Genomic DNA, 15,990 nt, shown 5'->3' on the forward strand with positions numbered 1-15,990 from the left:
GAGGGTGCTGAAGAGTCAGAAGCTCGCAGCCCAGGAGGGTGGTGGGGATATCCAGGTTTTTACCCCACAGTGCAGACCCAGCTCAGCCTCAGGGGTCAAGGTTTGGGGTGGGGATGGGGGTCCCTGAGCATCAGCCCTGGTTCTGTTGCTGGTTGAGGAAGAGCAGAACTTGGCCCCAAGACAGCGGGAAGAGAGCAGGCACCCACGGGGCAGCCAGACAGTCCAAGGCTCACGCGGAGAGGGAAGGGATCTGCCCTGGGTCACACAACCAGGCAGAGGCAGAGAGAACCAGAATCCAGGCCTTCTGAGTCAGGTAGAGGCCAGAGTGCCTCAGAGACCAAAGCTACAAACAATAAAATACACTGATAAATAAAGAAATAGAAAGCAAGCAGACCAGTCCCTGATCCCTGGACTGAGGACTCTCCACCAGCTGGTCTTGGAGGCCTCTGAGAGCCAGACTCCAGGTCTAGGAGCAGCAGCATCCTTGGTCTCGATGCTGAATTGACCGTCCCGAAGCTCCAGAAGGAGGCAGGCAGGGCCACAGGGTCCTTGACTAATGCAGGTCAGGATCAGTTATTATTCATAATCCACCAGGAGGCTGGGGGTCAGAGGTTGGGGGTCAGAGGCCATAAGGGGTACACTGCCCCTCCTCAGGCCCCAAGGCTACAGAGAGGGTCAGGGCTTCAGCACACCTGGGAAGAACACAGTAGTGAGGGTGTCCGGAGCCCGCAGGTGGTCAATGAGGATGCGCTGGAAGGCCTTACTGCAGGCGGACTCCTGGTGCCTGGGGAGGGCCATGGAGTGGACTTGATCTTCCCCAAAGATCAATCCCACCCCAGTCCTGCTGTCTGGATTCAGATCCCAGTCCTTCCTCATACTATCTCTGAACCTTAGCTTTCTCTTCTGTGAAATGGGACAATAGTGTCTACTGTGCTAGATACTGTGAGGATTACATGAAGTAACACACAAGTGCTTGGCATAGGATGTGACACAATGGTGACGGTGTATATTCACTGAGCATCTTCTATGTACCTGGCTGTGTTCGGTTCTTTGCATATCATCTCATTCAGCTCAAATGAAGATGGAACTGTTATCACTCCCATTTTGGAAAGGAGGCCACTAGGGTACAGAGGGATTAAGTAATTCTTCTAGGTCACACAGCCAGTGAGTAGGAGAGGAGGATTTGGACCCAGGCCTGACTCACTCCAGGGCCCATACTCCATAAACATTAGTTGTTAGACGGCCATTCATACCTTCTCCAGGAGGACTCATCCCGCCAGAACTCGTACAGGGTGAAGGAGGCATTGTCTAGCATCTTCTGAGCAGACACACTGTAGAGCCAAAGAGATGACCAGGCCAGGCCTGGGCTGCAACCACTGCTGCCCACCCCGGCAGGGGTATCTAATGGGAACCTTGGCCCAAAATGCTCAGCCCCTGTGTTCCTCCCTGCTCATTCCCCGCCTTGGCCGGCCCACCAGGAGGCTAGGAACTCACTGCAGGCAATGGCTCTGGGCCCCTGTGAAGTCCACGTAGCAGTGCAGGGCCCGGGAGAAGTCCTGCAGGGCTTCTTCTGCCACGGGAACCTGCCTCTGGGACACGAGGATGTGCTGGCAAGAGAGGTGGCCCAGTCAGCCCGGGCAGCGCAGGACACAGGTGACGGACTGGCTGAAGCCGCCAGGAGGGCCCCGCCCTGCTTGACTTGCATCAGACGTGGCCTACCCTGAGGTCGGGCTCCTGCCCCAACATCCCGGACTCCATCCTCCTCTCCCCATCACCAAGGGTGCTGCCTTGAAGCAGTCATTGTCTCTCCTGCAGTATGCCACCACTTCTTACTGCCCCCTCCAGCCTCCGTCCACACTGCCCGACTCAGAAATGCAGAGAAGGGAAACTGATGCCCAGAGAGGGGCAGTGGTTTCTGTGGAGTCACAGAGCAAGGACCAGAACCCAGCACCTGCCTGCCAGGCCTGGGGGATGCGGGCTGGGCCAAAGCTGAGAAATCGGAGATGTGTGCAGGGCAGAGGCCGGGTGGGTAGCTGGCTCTGTGAGCGCCCTCACTTCGTGATACCCAGCCCCTGATACCCAGCTGCCTCTCCCTTTCCCAGACTCACCGAGTTGGGTCCCTTGGTAAGCTCCTCTTCATGTAGGGGTTCCAGGAGGGGGGCCTGTGAGGGACACAGAGTGTGGGTCAGGCACCCAGCATGTGCATATCTTGGGCAGATTCCAGGAAGGCCCACCCCCGTGGGGCACTGGCCACTCAGCTGCTCACCTTGCACTCGAGTTGGTCGATGAGCTCCTGGAGACGATTAACCTGGAGCCGCCACTGCATCTCAGCCTCTGAACTCTGCCCTGGGGTGGAGCCCATGGGGGAATTCAGGCTGGGAGGTCCCTCAGGATGAACTGAGGGGCAGTGGAGGAGCAGGCATTGGGGGCACTGCTCTGGACCTCCTCAGCCAGCCCTCCCACCCACCACAGCACACCTGCGTCAGAGGAGCCAGGAGACCAGGTGGGTGACCGGCTGACGCTCCACAAGGCCCTGCGCCCTGCCCGCCGGCTGCCACGGGGCCTGCTCTGCACCTTCACTCTCTCTTCATCTGACCTAAGGGAAGGGGAAGCACAGTGCACTGCCGGCAGACCCTCAGGGCCAAGGGCTGGGTCCCCCCAAAAGGACCAGGCTTGGGTGGGGCAAGACAGGCATCTGGGGATATGGAGGCCCTAGCTTCAAAGCCAGCCAGCCAGCCTCTCACACCTTTTCGGCCTCCCTGCCCCAGAGCAGGTAGTCTGCTGGAACTACCCGATGCAGGAAAAGCTGAGGGACTCGAAATGTGGAGATGCTGGGTCTTCATGAACTGGACCCGCAGGTCAACAGGGCTCCTCACATACCGTGGCCCACGGGTCTGGGCCTGGGCCTCCAGGGTCTCTGACGCCCCCTCCAGCGAGCTCTGCAGGGCTTGTAGCTGGCTCACTGTCTCCCGCAGTAGGAAGCGAGTCACAAACTGGTCCACCTTGGAGGCCCGCTCATACTCCTGGGGACAGAGGGGACATAGTCAGCACCTCTGGGCTCCAAGTATATATTTCTGAAGGAGGAGCCATCCCCTGCTCCTCCTCCCACCCCATCAGAGCCACAGTGGCATCGTAAAGAGGGCCTGCAGACCTGGCATAAACAGGAGGGCACAGGGACTAGGAGCAAGGCCTGGCCTCCCTTCCAGGGAAGTATGAGGCCAACTTGTAAGGAGTTATCTGCCATTCTCTGGGCCCCAAGGCCCCTTCCATATTGGGGCTACCACCTTCAGCCAGTAAGGCCCCTGCACAGTTAGGCTGGGGTGGGGGGTTGTGGATAGGGCAGGTCATAGGATATCCAAAGACCTATTTTGACACGAGGCAAAATGATGGTGTGATACGGCCCCATACTCACCAGTTGGCCACAAAGTCACAGGCTATATACACTGAGTGGCCAGATTATTATGATCTCTGAACACATTATAATCTGGCCACTCAGTGTATATATATATAGAGAGAGAGGCCCGGTGCATGAATTTGTGCATGGGTGGGGTCCAGCCAGCCTGGCCAGGGGGAGGGGACATGGGCGGTTGGCTGGCCTGCCTGCTGGTTGAACTCCTGATCGAGGGGACAATTTGCATATTAGCCTTTTATTATATAGGATATACACTGAGTGGCCAGATTATTGTGCGTTCAGAGATCATAATAATCTGGCCACTCAGTGTATGCATGCATGCATGCATTCACTCATCCATGTAACAGACATTTACTGAGTACCTTTTACTAGGAGCTGCAGACACAAGACAGCCAAGTTACTGTCCTAACACACACACCACAGCACTGAGCCCAACCTACATAACCAGCCTCCCTTTGCCCCTCCTAAAAAGGGCAGAGAGAGGCAGACCATGTGCCAGGCCCTCCAGAGCCATGGTCCAGGTGCCTGCTGTCCCTCTTCGAGGGGCCCCAGAGGCACTATCCATCAGGGGCTTTGCCTCCTGCCCATAATCTGCCTCAGTTCAGCCATCAGGGGGACCCTGCTGGACCAGGCTTATGCGGAGACTTATGCGGAGAGGCAAGGACAGAGGGGAGGATGGGTGAGCTGAGGGTGAGCACCAAGGCTCACCTCCCTAACTCACTCAAACAGGCCAGTGGTTTCTGATCTCTCTCTAGACTTCTGTCCTACCCCAGACTTCTGGCCATGCTCTGAGCTCTCTAAAATCCTTCCAATAAATTCCATTTTGGGCTCTTAAAATGACTGGTCAGTTTCTGTTGCTTGCAACCAAAGAACCCAGCTGACACAAACATCTAGTCTGTGCCAGGCACTGTTCCAAGCAGAATTTCATTTAATCCTCATAACAATTACAGAGATCATGATTGACCCCGTTTGCAGGTAAGAAGACTGAGGTCCAGAAGAGTTGATTACCTTGGCCAAGATCACACAACTAGTTAGGAACAGAGCCAGAATTCAAACTTAGGCCACAGAAATTCCTCTGTACTCATCACTAAGCGCCTTCATTATTGGACCCAGACCAATAATGAAACATTGCCTCATTTATGATCATTAGCCCTTTTACAGGCCAGAAATCACAGAGAGAGTGAATGGAGCCACGATTCACCTGTGGGTTCTGTGAGATGCTCAGAGCCTGGAGCTGGTGAGGTCGACCAATGAGGTCACAAAGTGGCCTCTCTGGGACAATGCTAGGGCAGGGGTCCCCTAGCCAGAGGGCAGGGCAGAGCAGCATGGGCCGTGGACCCAGTGTTAACCAGTCCTGCCATGGGAAACAACAGTTCCCACAAAAGGACCAAAGTGCCCAAGCAGGTTGGCAAGAAGAGGCCACCCGATGTGGACAAGGCCCTGGGGAAACAGCAGTTCTTCAGCCACTTCAGGCAGAAGCCAGGCGTAAGCAGCGGGTGGGAGGGGGCAGGGGAACATGGACAGATGGGCAGGCGGGGATGCTGGGAGTGTAGGCCTTGTGATCCAAAGTCCTAGGGCCATGGACTAGGAGGTTAGAGAATCCCTCCTGAGGAGGAGGGTCCCAGAAACGCACGTGGGTATGGATGGGGTCCTAAAAGCCCAGAAGAGAGTGTAGGGATTCCAGAGACCAGGAGATGGATGGGACTTGGGAGTCGGAAGGGTGGGCAGAAGGGGATTCTTACAACCTGGATGGATCCATGGGTGGAGGTCCCAGCATGATTGGCATCTCTGGGATACGAGCACCAAGGGTTTCCTTATGTCCCCTTTCCACCCCCTCGCCTCAAAACATGCTCCTTTCCCCCTCAAGTGGGCAGACAGGGATCCCAGAACGGTGGTCTCAGGTCAGCCTGGGTGGGTAAGGGTTTCCGAGAGAGGCGGGGGTGCCTGGTGATGGAGCAGAGTGGGGATCCCCCTCCCGGGCTTGGAAGGATGGCGGGGTCCCGGAAACGTAGAGGGCATGGTCTTGGTAGATAGGACCAGGGCGGGTCAGGGTCCCCAGGAAGAGGGCGGGCCACACTTTTCCCTCACCCGCTGCCCCTCCCCAGACCAAGATCGTGCTGCTTTTCTCCACGGACGAGCGGCAGCAGCTAGCGGAGGCGGCGGTGGGCCCGGTCGCATGGCCCGGGCAGCCGAGCGAGGAGTCGGTGGGCGTCCTGGTGGGCTCCCTGGCGGCGGCGCCCCCCAGGATGCGCGGAGCAGGCGACGGCGCCCAGTGGCACGAGGGCGCGCGTGCGGGAGCCCGAGATGATCCCGGCCGCCGACGCGCGGCGGAAGGAGGCGGGGCTCCGCGCAGCGGGCGGGGCCGGGGGCGGGGCCGGGGACTCGGCCAGGGCCGCGCGGGGCAGGCAGTGGCTCCGCGCAGCGCCTGGTGATCAACAGCGTTTCCGACCCCATCCAGGAGCATCCGTGCCAGCGGCCCCGAGCACCTGGTCCGGCACCCTGGCCCCACGACCCCCGGCCCCGACCCAATAAAGAGCGCATAGCAACCCTGGCTCCGGCTCGCTCTGTCTGACGTGTCTGGCGCCAGAGCGAGACCGGGATGAACAGCTTGAGCAATGGCCACAGTCGGGAGCCAACTGTTTTTCCCTTCCTCGTGACCCAAAAGTCAGAACCCCTGCCCCCGGGGAGGGGACACCCTACCACAGTGGAGAAGGGAGGATGTTCCCCTTCCCCCCACAACTCGAGGCCTGGGTCAGGCCTTGCCGGGTCTGCAGACCCAAGGGAGGTGAGCTTGAGCAAACCCAGGCTTGGCCACACCAGGAGGGGCTTGCTTCAGCTGAGCACGGCATCTCCAAGGCCCCAGCATTCACAAGTCCTCCTTAGGCAGAGCCACGGTCCCAGGCAAAGAGCCAACACCCGGGAGGAGAAGTGTGAGGGTCCTACTGAGAGCAGAGGTGGGGCCTGAGACTCAGTCTGCCTCCGAGGGGACCCGGGAGAGGCTCTTGACCCTGCACTGCTATCCCTGCTTGGTAACCCCCCGGGGAACTTAGCCACTTGTCTCCCATCCTATGCTGTTCCATCCTCTCTCCACATGGCAGCCAAAGGCTTCTTCAAAGTCACTACCCGTCGGGCGGTTCACTTTGCTCATAAGCTCGCACTGGCTCCCCACCGCCCACAGGGAAACACCCAAACCTGTTACTGGGATTCGCAAGCCCAACCCCCAACCTACCTTCCTCTCTGGGGCTTCTCAGTGACTTCTACCCTCACCCCTGCTCTGGCTATCTTGCCACTTGGGGTCTCCAAATCGAGGCTCACCTCCCTAACTCACCCACGAGAGGCCCAGCACGTGTGCCGTGAGCAGCTGCTTCTCTTCGCTGTCCTGGTCCCGAACCTAGAGCCTCCCCAGCCCTTCGAAACGGCAGCCTGCTTTCCACTGCTTTCCACCGGCAACCAACCTCAGGACGGCGTTCGGGGGCAGAGGCAGCAGGTGCAGGTCCCCGCTCACGAAAGCCACCGGCCCAGCTTCTGCTCAAGATGTGCTTCCGTTCCTGTCAGGGGCTCCTCCACGCTGTCTGCCTCGTGCTGGAGGTTTCAGGGCCCATAGCACCGCCCCTGCTGCTTGTAGAACTGACCCTTCCCTGCCATCCACATAATTACAGTCAGAGTAACCAAGTTCCTCCATGTGACGACACCGCCTGGCCATAAGCCCCGGGTCCTATCAGCCCCTTCCCTGGGACAGTAATTCAGGGGCCATAAGGGAACACGCACGGGCTGAAGCCAATCTTCAGAAGAATAAAAACACACACGGGCACAGTGCACATCCTGGGTTCCCTGCAGTCAGGCCCTGCTTCCAGTCAGCTCCTGAAACCTGCTTTCACCCTTGCCTTTGGTATCCATCGTACATACAAGATCCTTGTAATAAAATCCTTATTTCAGCTTACACTCTCGTGCGTGGGTCTGCAACTTGCCACCAAAATGGTCCTGAAGAGAATGAGACTCTGCAGAGACCAGGAGTGGCCTCTTTCCTGCGTGTGGAGATTTCTACCGTTCGGAGGAGGAAACGGAGCTCAGGAAGATTAGGACTTGCTTGCTGAGTGAGTCAGCTTCAGAGCTGAGTCAAACTCGGGCCCACAGGAGTCCCTAGGTGGAGGTCCCTGAAGGTCGAGTCCCTGTGTGGGCTCCTGGGCCCCTCAAGGATGGGCACACAGGTACTCCAGAGTGGCTGTGGGTCTGTGACTAAGGGCTTTCTCTTCAGCATTGGAGGGGGAGGAGGCCTACATTTGACCAGAGTAGATCTGACCATGTGAAGTGGTTTGGGGAAGGAATCATTGATTGTGCTGGGCAGTAGCAGCCAGACTCCTGGATGCCCAATTCACTGCCCTTGGCCCTGCCCTAGGAGAGAGGAGGGGTCCAGGGTGTTTTCATTGGGGGGGCGGGGGCCTGCGGAAGCACAGCAGGTGCTGAGGACTGAGGTCACAATTAGTCGGATCCAAGTTCTTTTCCTTCTCTGATGACCCCCTCCCATCTCCACAACCAGGAACTACTTCCGTCAAGCCCAGGTGACAGGTCCAAGACACTGCCTGGGGCTGGACTTCTGGGTTCCCAAGGAGCCAAGAGCTGAAAAGAGACATCCACTCTGGGCAGAAAAAGCGGTGCCAGAAATTGAGAAAGTCGTTACCTAGTCCGTTAAGGTAGGGATTTAGTCCCAGGGCACAGAGTCAAGAGCCGAAAGGCGGGCCTCCATCTCGGCCAGTGGGACAGAACCGCCTCTGGGAGCGCAGCTGAGCCCGGAAGGTGGCGTCGGTGTCGGGGAGGCGCCGGGCCCGGCCGCCCCCGCTGGGCCGCATCGCAGTGGTGGTGGACCAGGGATCGGGCTTCACCAAGGCGGGCTTCGCGGGCGAGAACCAGCCGCGTCTGGTGTTGAAGAGCTCCAGCCTCGTGCCCAGCTGGGACCAGCCCGTGCTGTCGGGGGTGCTGGGCTGTGAGCTGGTGGGGGGCGTGGAGCGGGCGCACCCCATCAAGCATGGCATGGTGGTGGACTGGGAGGCGCTGGAGGGGCTCTGGGAGCGCCTGCTGGTAGGCGGTCTGCGGGTGTGCCCAGAGCAGTGGCCGGTGCTGGTGAGCGACTCGCCCTCGGCGCCACCCTCGAGCCGCGAGAGGGTAGCAGAGCTGCTGTTCGAGGCCCTGGCAGTGCCCGCGTGCCACATGGCCAGCACTGCGGTGTTGGCTGTCTGCTCCACCGGCGCTTTCAGCGGGCTGGCCGTGGAGGCAGGAGCGGGGGTATGCCACGCCACTCCCATCTACGCGGGCCACTCGTGGCACGAGGCCACCTTCCGGCTGGAGGTGGCAGGCACCACCCTCTCGCGCTACCTGCGGGACCTGCTGGTGGCGGCGTGCCCGGACCTACTGCTGCAGACCCTCCCCCGGAAGGCCGTCACACAGCTCAAGAAGCGCTGCTGCTACGTCTCCCTGGACTTTGAGGGTGACCTCCGTAACCCTGCCCGCCACCATCCAGCCAGGTTCCGCTTGGGCAACGGACGCTCTGTCTACCTCAGCAGCGAGCGCTTCCGCTGCCCCGAACCCATCTTTCAGCCTGCTCTGCTAGGCCACGCTGAGCCGGGCCTATCGACACTGGCCTTCTGGGCACTGCAGAAGGTGCCGGAGACGCTGCGGAGGAGGCTGGCCGACACTGTGGTGCTGGCAGGGGGCTCCACGCTTTTCCCCGGTTTCACTGAGCGCCTGGAGATGGAGCTGCTGGCGCGGTGCCAGCAGCATGGCTACGGGGCACTGCAGCCACACCTGGTGGTCAAGCCCGGGCGGGGAACAGCGGTGTGGACAGGCGGCTCCATGGTGGCTTCACTGCACAACTTCCAGCGCCAGTGGATGACCCGGGCCATGTACCATGAGTGTGGCTCCAGGCTGGTGCACGAAGTCTTCCACTGAGGCACAGCGGGCCGGGAGCGGTGGTGCCCCAGCGGGCTGCAGGGCCAGAGGCTTAGCGGGCTAAGCGGGCGCTCTAGCAGAGGCACCCAGTGCCAGATAAAGGCATCAGGTGACCGGAGCGCGCGGAGTCATTGTGTGGTGATGGGTCACCTCCTCTCCGTTTCCGGGCCAGGAGGAGGTGGTCTGGGGCCCCCGCTGGAACCTGCAGTTTGAATTCCCCTAACTGACCCAGCCGCCCACGCCCAGGGCCCTGTCTCCATGGCAATAAGGAAGCTGATGCCCACACATGTGTACAGGCCACAGATACAGAAGTTGCCACAATACGCCAACCCCAAATGGTACAGTACCATTCAGATTCCCATCCCATGCCAGACCCCCAAGGGGGACCCTTTGAAAAGCTACTAAATCCCACGTGAAAGCAACCAGAGGGGAAGCACTGTCCTCCATGACCGTCCGCTGGCCGAGGGTGTCAGCTTCCCCTCCACAGAAAAATCAGGCACGAGGAAAGCCAGGCTTGCTCACGGCCCCCTCCCTGCCCCCTCATTAAAGCCATGGGACAAAGGGAAGTGCAGACATCTCTTAAAAGGAACACACAAAGGCATGGGCGGCGGGCGGGTTTCTGAAGTCACCACACGGAGGCCTGGAGCCCCGGCTGTGAGCACAGTTTCTGCCTGCGCACACACGTCCACACGTGCGCACACACGTGGGTGAGCACTTGCTGAATACTCCCTACCGCCCTCAGGCCAGGCTCCACCCCCACGAGGCTCTGCACACCAGCCTGGGCCTGTGGACACACGTGCAAGCACCCCGCACCCCCAGCCCATCCCTACCGCGTCCTAGGCACAATCCCCCACAATAGTTAGGTCTGGCCGATAATAAAAACCAGTAGTAGCAGCAGCTCCAGGGATTAGGCACTTACTATGTGCCAGGCAGCGTTCTGAGTGCTGGGGAGAGAGGAGGAGAAGACAAAAATCCCTGCCTTCATTCCCATTTACTTGTCACAAGCGTATGGAGGCAGGCTCTGGTTTTACCCCCAGCTTACAGACGAGGGAACTGAGGCCCAGGGAGGGGAAGGCACACAAACAGAAAGTGGGAGAGCCAGGATTTGAACCCAGCCCTCTAGCTCAACAGCCTAAGCCAGTGGAGGCCCCCACAGCACGGCAGACCCCCTGAACTCATTTGGGGCCCTGCCCCCATCATAACAGCTCTTTTGCTCACCAGCTTGGTGGTGTCCATGGCAGTGAGCACTGCACGGTTCAGGGACTCCAGCGCAGCCAGCACAGGCCTGTAGACACCCAGGTGTTCCGAGAAGTAGTCTGCGGGCAGAGAGGGTGCTCGAAGGTTCCCGCCCTGCCCCCACCTGCCCAACAGGGAATCCCTCAACAGCCAACCAGCCTCCTATGCGGAACCCAGCCCATCCTACTCTCTCAGGAGACCAGCAACAGCCCCTCACCACACCCATCCGTCCAGAGGTGCCAGGAGACAAGAGCTCCGGTGGGCTTACTCACCACACAGTTTCTCGGTTTCCAAATTGCTGCAGAGAGAAGAGAAGGAGCCCTTCAGACCCTCACATCTGAGCCTGGTGAACCGGGACTCTGAAGCGCAGCCAGCACAGTGCTGTTTCTCCCCCTCCCCACCCAGCTTAGCCTGACAACGAGGCAACGCCTGACTCCACCCCAGGTTAAGTTGCTCAGTGGGCAGAGGCTGTGGGGCGGGGGTTGGGGGGAGGGAACAAGGATACAACTGCCCCATCAAACACTCTCTGAGGGCAGAAACTCACACCCACTCTCGGCCTCCAGGGAAATTTCAGGCCAAGAGAGACTGACGTGGACGCAGGCCAGAGAGGAGCGGTCAGAGCTGGGAAGGGGGAGCCAAGGCGGGGAACATACGGAGAAGGCACGGGGTATTACTTGGTAGGTCAGGGAGGGCTTCCTATGGGAGGGACTGCCTATGTCAGGCCTTGAAGGACAAGGAATTTGACTGGAGTGTCTGGTGGTGAGGTGCAGGGGGGTGCAGACAAAGGGTCCAGCCCAGTCCTCAGAATGTATTCTTTTTTTTTTTTTGCTGTTAATCCTCACCTGAAGGTATTTTTTCAATTGATTTAGAGAGAGTAGAAGGGCAGGGATGAGACAGAGAGAGAGAAACATCTATGTGAGAGAGAAACAACTATTGGCTGCCTCCCAATGGGATTCGCAAGCCCAACCCCCAACCTACCTTCCTCTCTGGGGCTTCTCAGTGACTTCTACCCTCAGCCCTGCTCTGGCTATCTTGCCCCTTGTGGTCTCCAAATCGAGGCTCACCTCCCTAACTCACCCACGAGAGGCCCAGCACATGTGCCGTGTGCAGCTTCTCTTCACTGTCCTGGTCCCAAACCTGGTCCCGAACCTAGAGCCTCCCCAGCCCTTCGAATATGTACCCCGACAGGGCCAGGGATCGAGACGGTAACCTAGGGACCTGCCCTTGACCGGAATCGAATTTGTGACCCTTCAGTCCGAAAGCCAACGTTCTAACCACTGAGTAAAGCCAGCTAGGGCGCTCACAATTCATTCTCAGGAGATGAGGGGAGAAGGGAGTGAGAGGGAGGGACAGCTGCGTATGTGTCGCTCCCGTGTGAGGCAGCATGGGAAGGAAAGCACGCAAACTCGTGCTAAGGCTTGCGGATGTGGGCGCACACGTGGGGTGGTATGTGCGTGTCCATGTACCTGCGTCCCTGTGTGGGAGCAGGCAGGCCCCAGCTGTCCCCAGGCATCCCCAGGAAGCAGGAATGGCGAGGGGGGCACCTGTGGGCTGAACCACCGATGGTGACTCAGGTCTGGCTATTTTAAGGTCCTAGTTGGAGTGTGATGGGCAAGGCTGAAGCTAGGGAGGCAGCGAGTGGGTGGGTGAAACTTGGCACTGAGCCCTGACACCCCTCCCCTACATCCCCTCTTCTTCGGTCCTCTGTCCTCCAAAAGGAACCATCTACCCACGGCTCTTCCATCTCCCCCTTGTACTCACTCAGTGGAACGCCCATCAATGCCGCTGAACAGCTCCCGAAGCTCCCCAGCGCTGAGAACCCCATCAGCAAAGTAATTCTGGAATTCCTCAAATGAGAGCTTACCATCATCTGGTGGGTGGACAGGGAACAGAGTCGATATCCCTGACCCCTGGCTGCGCCCCTGCCACCAGGTCCAGGCCCCCCCAAAGGCCTCACAGCATATCACACCCACCCAGCCAGGTGGAATGCGATTCTGAGCTTGGTGGGGGGCCTGGCTGTTGGGGACAAAAGAGCAGGAGCCCCTAGAGAGGCCCTCTTAAGGCGACAGGGACCTCTGTGCATGTACCCAAGGCGGGCACTACGCACACGGCCTTGGGTAGGGACTCAATAAACGTTTGCCAAATGGAGAAGCAAATGAACAGCCCGGGACACAGCCTGGTCATGGCAGGGCCTCGATGTCACTTGGAGGACTTGGGGGCTGAGAGTCGCCTCACGTGCCGGCAGCCTGGCCCCAGGAGGAGGACAGCCTGTGTACTGTGAATGCAGGCCCTTCACAGAGAAGCCACAGGGAGGCTGAGGAGACCTTCTCACGGGCTGGGCACCGTAAGCAGCAGCAGACTGACTCCAGAGTGAATAACCTCCCGTCCCCGGGGGCATGTAGCAAAGGCTGAGAGCACTTGAGTGGGGCGGCCCAAGACACTGGGGAGCTGGCCTGTCAGGTCTCTAAGCAGGGGGGTCGGACAGAATGCCCTGATCCAAATGAGACTATGCGTCCTGATCAACGGATTGGGACAAATGGTCTCTACCAGTTTGAAGAGACCTAAGGAGAAGGGCCAGAGGGTAGGGACACGATCCTATTTCAAGGAGGCTGAAACACAGGAGGGTCTGAAGAGCCTCAGCTCAGATCCTCGCCTGGCCAAACAGGGTACAGCGGGCTGTTCCGGGTCACCTACGGGCAATCACCTGCCTGCGGGGTCCCCTGCTTTACTTCCAAGGTTTTCCTAGACCTGGGTCTGTGACTGCCCAGGACCCGGGGCAGAAGGAGCTGATTCCCTGGAGACAGCTTTATCATGCCCAGGCCCTCCTGACCCAGATAGTTGGTCATATGGAAAGCGACTGAACCCGCTAAAAATCGAAGAGTAAAAGTCCCCACAGGGCCTCATCCCCATTAGCCCACATGTCCCAGCCTCTCACCCAGGGAGCCTGGGACCAAGCATCATGCAGACCTGGGTTAAAGGATGTGTGACCTCAGGCAACCTGCCTTACCTCTCTGGGCCCCTGTTCCTTTGTTTGTGAAATGGGGTAAAAATCACAGTCATATACAGGAAGGTACAGGTACCTATCCCTGTGCCAGGGCACTGCATGAAAGCAAGCCTCTACTTTCAGCCTCTGGCTAAACTACATACCCTCCACTCTCCATCCTGCCAAACTTGGCTCAAAATAGCACTTCCTCCAGGAAGGATGCCTTGATTGATTCTCTTGCTTTGGGTCCCCCCAAATTTTTCTCCATTCTACACTGTGCCCCCAAACCCCCAACCCTCCCAAGCCTCCATGATGTCCCCCACTGTTCCTCCCACTGTGGGGCCCAGGGAAAGCCACACTCACCATTCTTGTCTGCTCTGCGGAAAACCTAGAGGACAAAGAGGCATGGATGGGAGCTGTGAGTGGAGTCTGGGAGGTAAGAGGCCCCTGCCCACCTTGACAGGGCCCCAGCGGGCCAGCCTTCCCTCCTGCCCAGCCTGGTCCCAACTGCCTGCCCAGCTCAGCCCTACAGGAGCTTTTCAATGAGGGGGGCAGAGGAAGAGCACACAGCAGGTCCAACTGCTTGCTCACTTTTCCTGCGGGGCTTGGCTTCATGGGGTGCTCCAGGCCAGCTCCTTGCACCCCCACCTCCCACACTGAGTATATCCTGATTTCTATCTGATGCATCAGCCCTTGGCAGAGTCCCAGCTTGAGGAAGATGGGGAAATGGGCCAAGATGCGGCCTGAGAATCCTGGACAACTGTCCCAGACTGAACCCCCAAATCTGCTGTGGGCCACGGTCCATCCCAGATTCTGCCCACTTTCGGCTATTTCCTTGTGTGCTTGTCTTTCCTTTGCCGGGGTCTCAGTTTTAGCCCTAGGACCTGACAGAGCAGACTGGGGTTAACCCTTCCAGGACTGGGGCTTCCTATGAGGCCGACTCATTGTGTGTGTGTGTGTGTGTGTGTGTGTGTGTGTGTGTGTGTGTGTGAAGCAGAGATGAAGGGCAACAGAGGCAGATAAACAGAAAGGCACAGAGACTCCAGACCACCTAAAGCAGCCCAGCAAAGGGGACCAGCAGCCTGGCAAGGAGAGGCAGGCCAAAGCCTGGACAGAGAGCCCCAGCAGCTCTAAGTTCTCAGTGTCACCCGCCTCTGGCTGTTTTCTCAGTATCGGTGAGTCTCAGGAATAAATCTAACTACTAGTCGAAAGTCTCAGAGGTCTGCCACTGGCTTGAGGTCACAGCAGCCCAGCATAGTCTGGTTGGGGCAGATGGAGATACTGGGGGGAGGGGGTATAAGAGTGCTAAGCTGGGAATGAGGACACCTGGGGCCACACCCTAGCATGCCCCTGCCTCCATGTGTGATCTTAGACATGCCCCTAACCCCTCAGGCCTCATTTTTTCCATCTAGGAAATGGGAGGGTCAGTCCCTTCCAGCCAAGAGGACTGTGGTCAAGGTGCTGAGTCACTGGGGGCCGTGGGGAAGGGACAGGAGCACAGCCCTTCCCACAGGCCAGGGCCTCTGGGAGCAGGAGCATGGAGAGGACCAGGTGGGACTGAGCACGGGCTGAGAGGTGGGGGAAGGGGCTCAGGGCAGTGACTAAGGCCAGGCTACTCCACGCTGGTGCCCGTGGGGCCTGCAGACCACCTGCCACCCACAAGAGGTGTACAGACCTCAGAGGATGACTTTGGGCAACACTGACCAACGGTGGGAGCCCACGGCCCCTGGGTCAGGTCTAACTCTGGGGTCACACTGGGTCTTATTCCTCCAGGCCCCCTTGCTGGATCAGCCCATCCAGGGGCTGCCATCGAGGGGCAGTGCACCTGCTCCGGGACCAAGTGTTGGTAGTCTTACCCCACCAGGCACACATAGACGGGGTGGGTGCGGGGAAGAGGAGGGGGGGGGCAGTGTCACTGAACCAGAGACAAGGAGGTGAGAAAGGATGAGACAGAGAACAGGCAACAAAGGCAATGAGATAAAGAAGGGGGACATGGAAACAGAGACAGCAGGATCAGAGAAAGAGAACGAGAGAGACAGAAACCCAGAGACAGAGGCAGGGGCAAGGAGAGAGAGCCCAGCGAGACACAAGGAGATAGACCTGGAGAGACACTGCCAACCCCCAGGGCCAGGAGAGCCGACGCCCCCTGCCCTCTCCCGACTCACATCCTGGAAGAGCGCGTGTCCCGCGGAACCGGTGGCTGGCGTGGGGGACCGCGGGGGCTGGGGCGCGGGCTGCCGGACCAGGCACACGGTGAGCAGCCCCGCGCACGCCATGGCGCCGCCGCCGGCTCTGGCTGGGCTGAGGCTGCGGCTCGAACGCCACGGCTGCGGCCAGGGATTGGAGATCGGGGAGATTGGGAGGGGGCGCCTGCCTATGGGCGCCGGCGCACACGCCGAGGGCCCCACCCCCCAGC

At 59.1% G+C, this 15,990-nt stretch overlaps 3 protein-coding genes across 4 annotated transcripts; 2 read left to right on the top strand and 1 right to left on the bottom strand.

Annotated features, from left to right (window-relative positions):
• Nucleotides 1–285: 285 nt before the first annotated feature.
• Nucleotides 286–15,862, bottom strand: NECAB3 (N-terminal EF-hand calcium binding protein 3). Of its 2 annotated transcripts, none has more exons than XM_008149729.3 (13): nucleotides 15,740–15,862; nucleotides 13,938–13,962; nucleotides 12,353–12,461; nucleotides 10,864–10,889; nucleotides 10,574–10,671; nucleotides 2,881–3,023; nucleotides 2,478–2,596; nucleotides 2,267–2,346; nucleotides 2,109–2,162; nucleotides 1,495–1,607; nucleotides 1,254–1,331; nucleotides 693–784; nucleotides 286–598 (listed from the first exon to the last, which is right to left on the bottom strand). In XM_008149729.3, exons 1-13 carry the CDS (start codon nucleotides 15,848–15,850, stop codon nucleotides 570–572), a joined length of 1,077 nt encoding a protein of 358 aa, XP_008147951.2. In that variant the 5' UTR covers nucleotides 15,851–15,862; the 3' UTR covers nucleotides 286–569. The 2 variants fall into 2 exon arrangements, with proteins under 2 accessions (XP_008147951.2, XP_054580444.1); XM_054724469.1 differs by having other exon boundaries at nucleotides 2,267–2,397; nucleotides 15,740–15,859.
• On the top strand, nucleotides 4,689–5,963 carry C12H20orf144 (chromosome 12 C20orf144 homolog). Its single transcript, XM_054724470.1, has 2 exons — nucleotides 4,689–4,897; nucleotides 5,518–5,963. Exons 1-2 carry the CDS (start codon nucleotides 4,772–4,774, stop codon nucleotides 5,842–5,844), a joined length of 453 nt encoding a protein of 150 aa, XP_054580445.1. The 5' UTR covers nucleotides 4,689–4,771; the 3' UTR covers nucleotides 5,845–5,963.
• On the top strand, nucleotides 7,609–9,468 carry ACTL10 (actin like 10). Its single transcript, XM_054724229.1, has 2 exons — nucleotides 7,609–7,620; nucleotides 8,207–9,468. The coding sequence occupies exons 1-2, from the start codon at nucleotides 7,609–7,611 to the stop codon at nucleotides 9,353–9,355; spliced, it is 1,161 nt and encodes a 386-aa protein (XP_054580204.1). The 3' UTR covers nucleotides 9,356–9,468.
• Nucleotides 15,863–15,990: the final 128 nt, after the last annotated feature.

This window comes from Eptesicus fuscus, chromosome 12 (assembly GCF_027574615.1).
Source record: "Eptesicus fuscus isolate TK198812 chromosome 12, DD_ASM_mEF_20220401, whole genome shotgun sequence".
Classification (NCBI taxonomy): domain Eukaryota; kingdom Metazoa; phylum Chordata; class Mammalia; order Chiroptera; family Vespertilionidae; genus Eptesicus; species Eptesicus fuscus.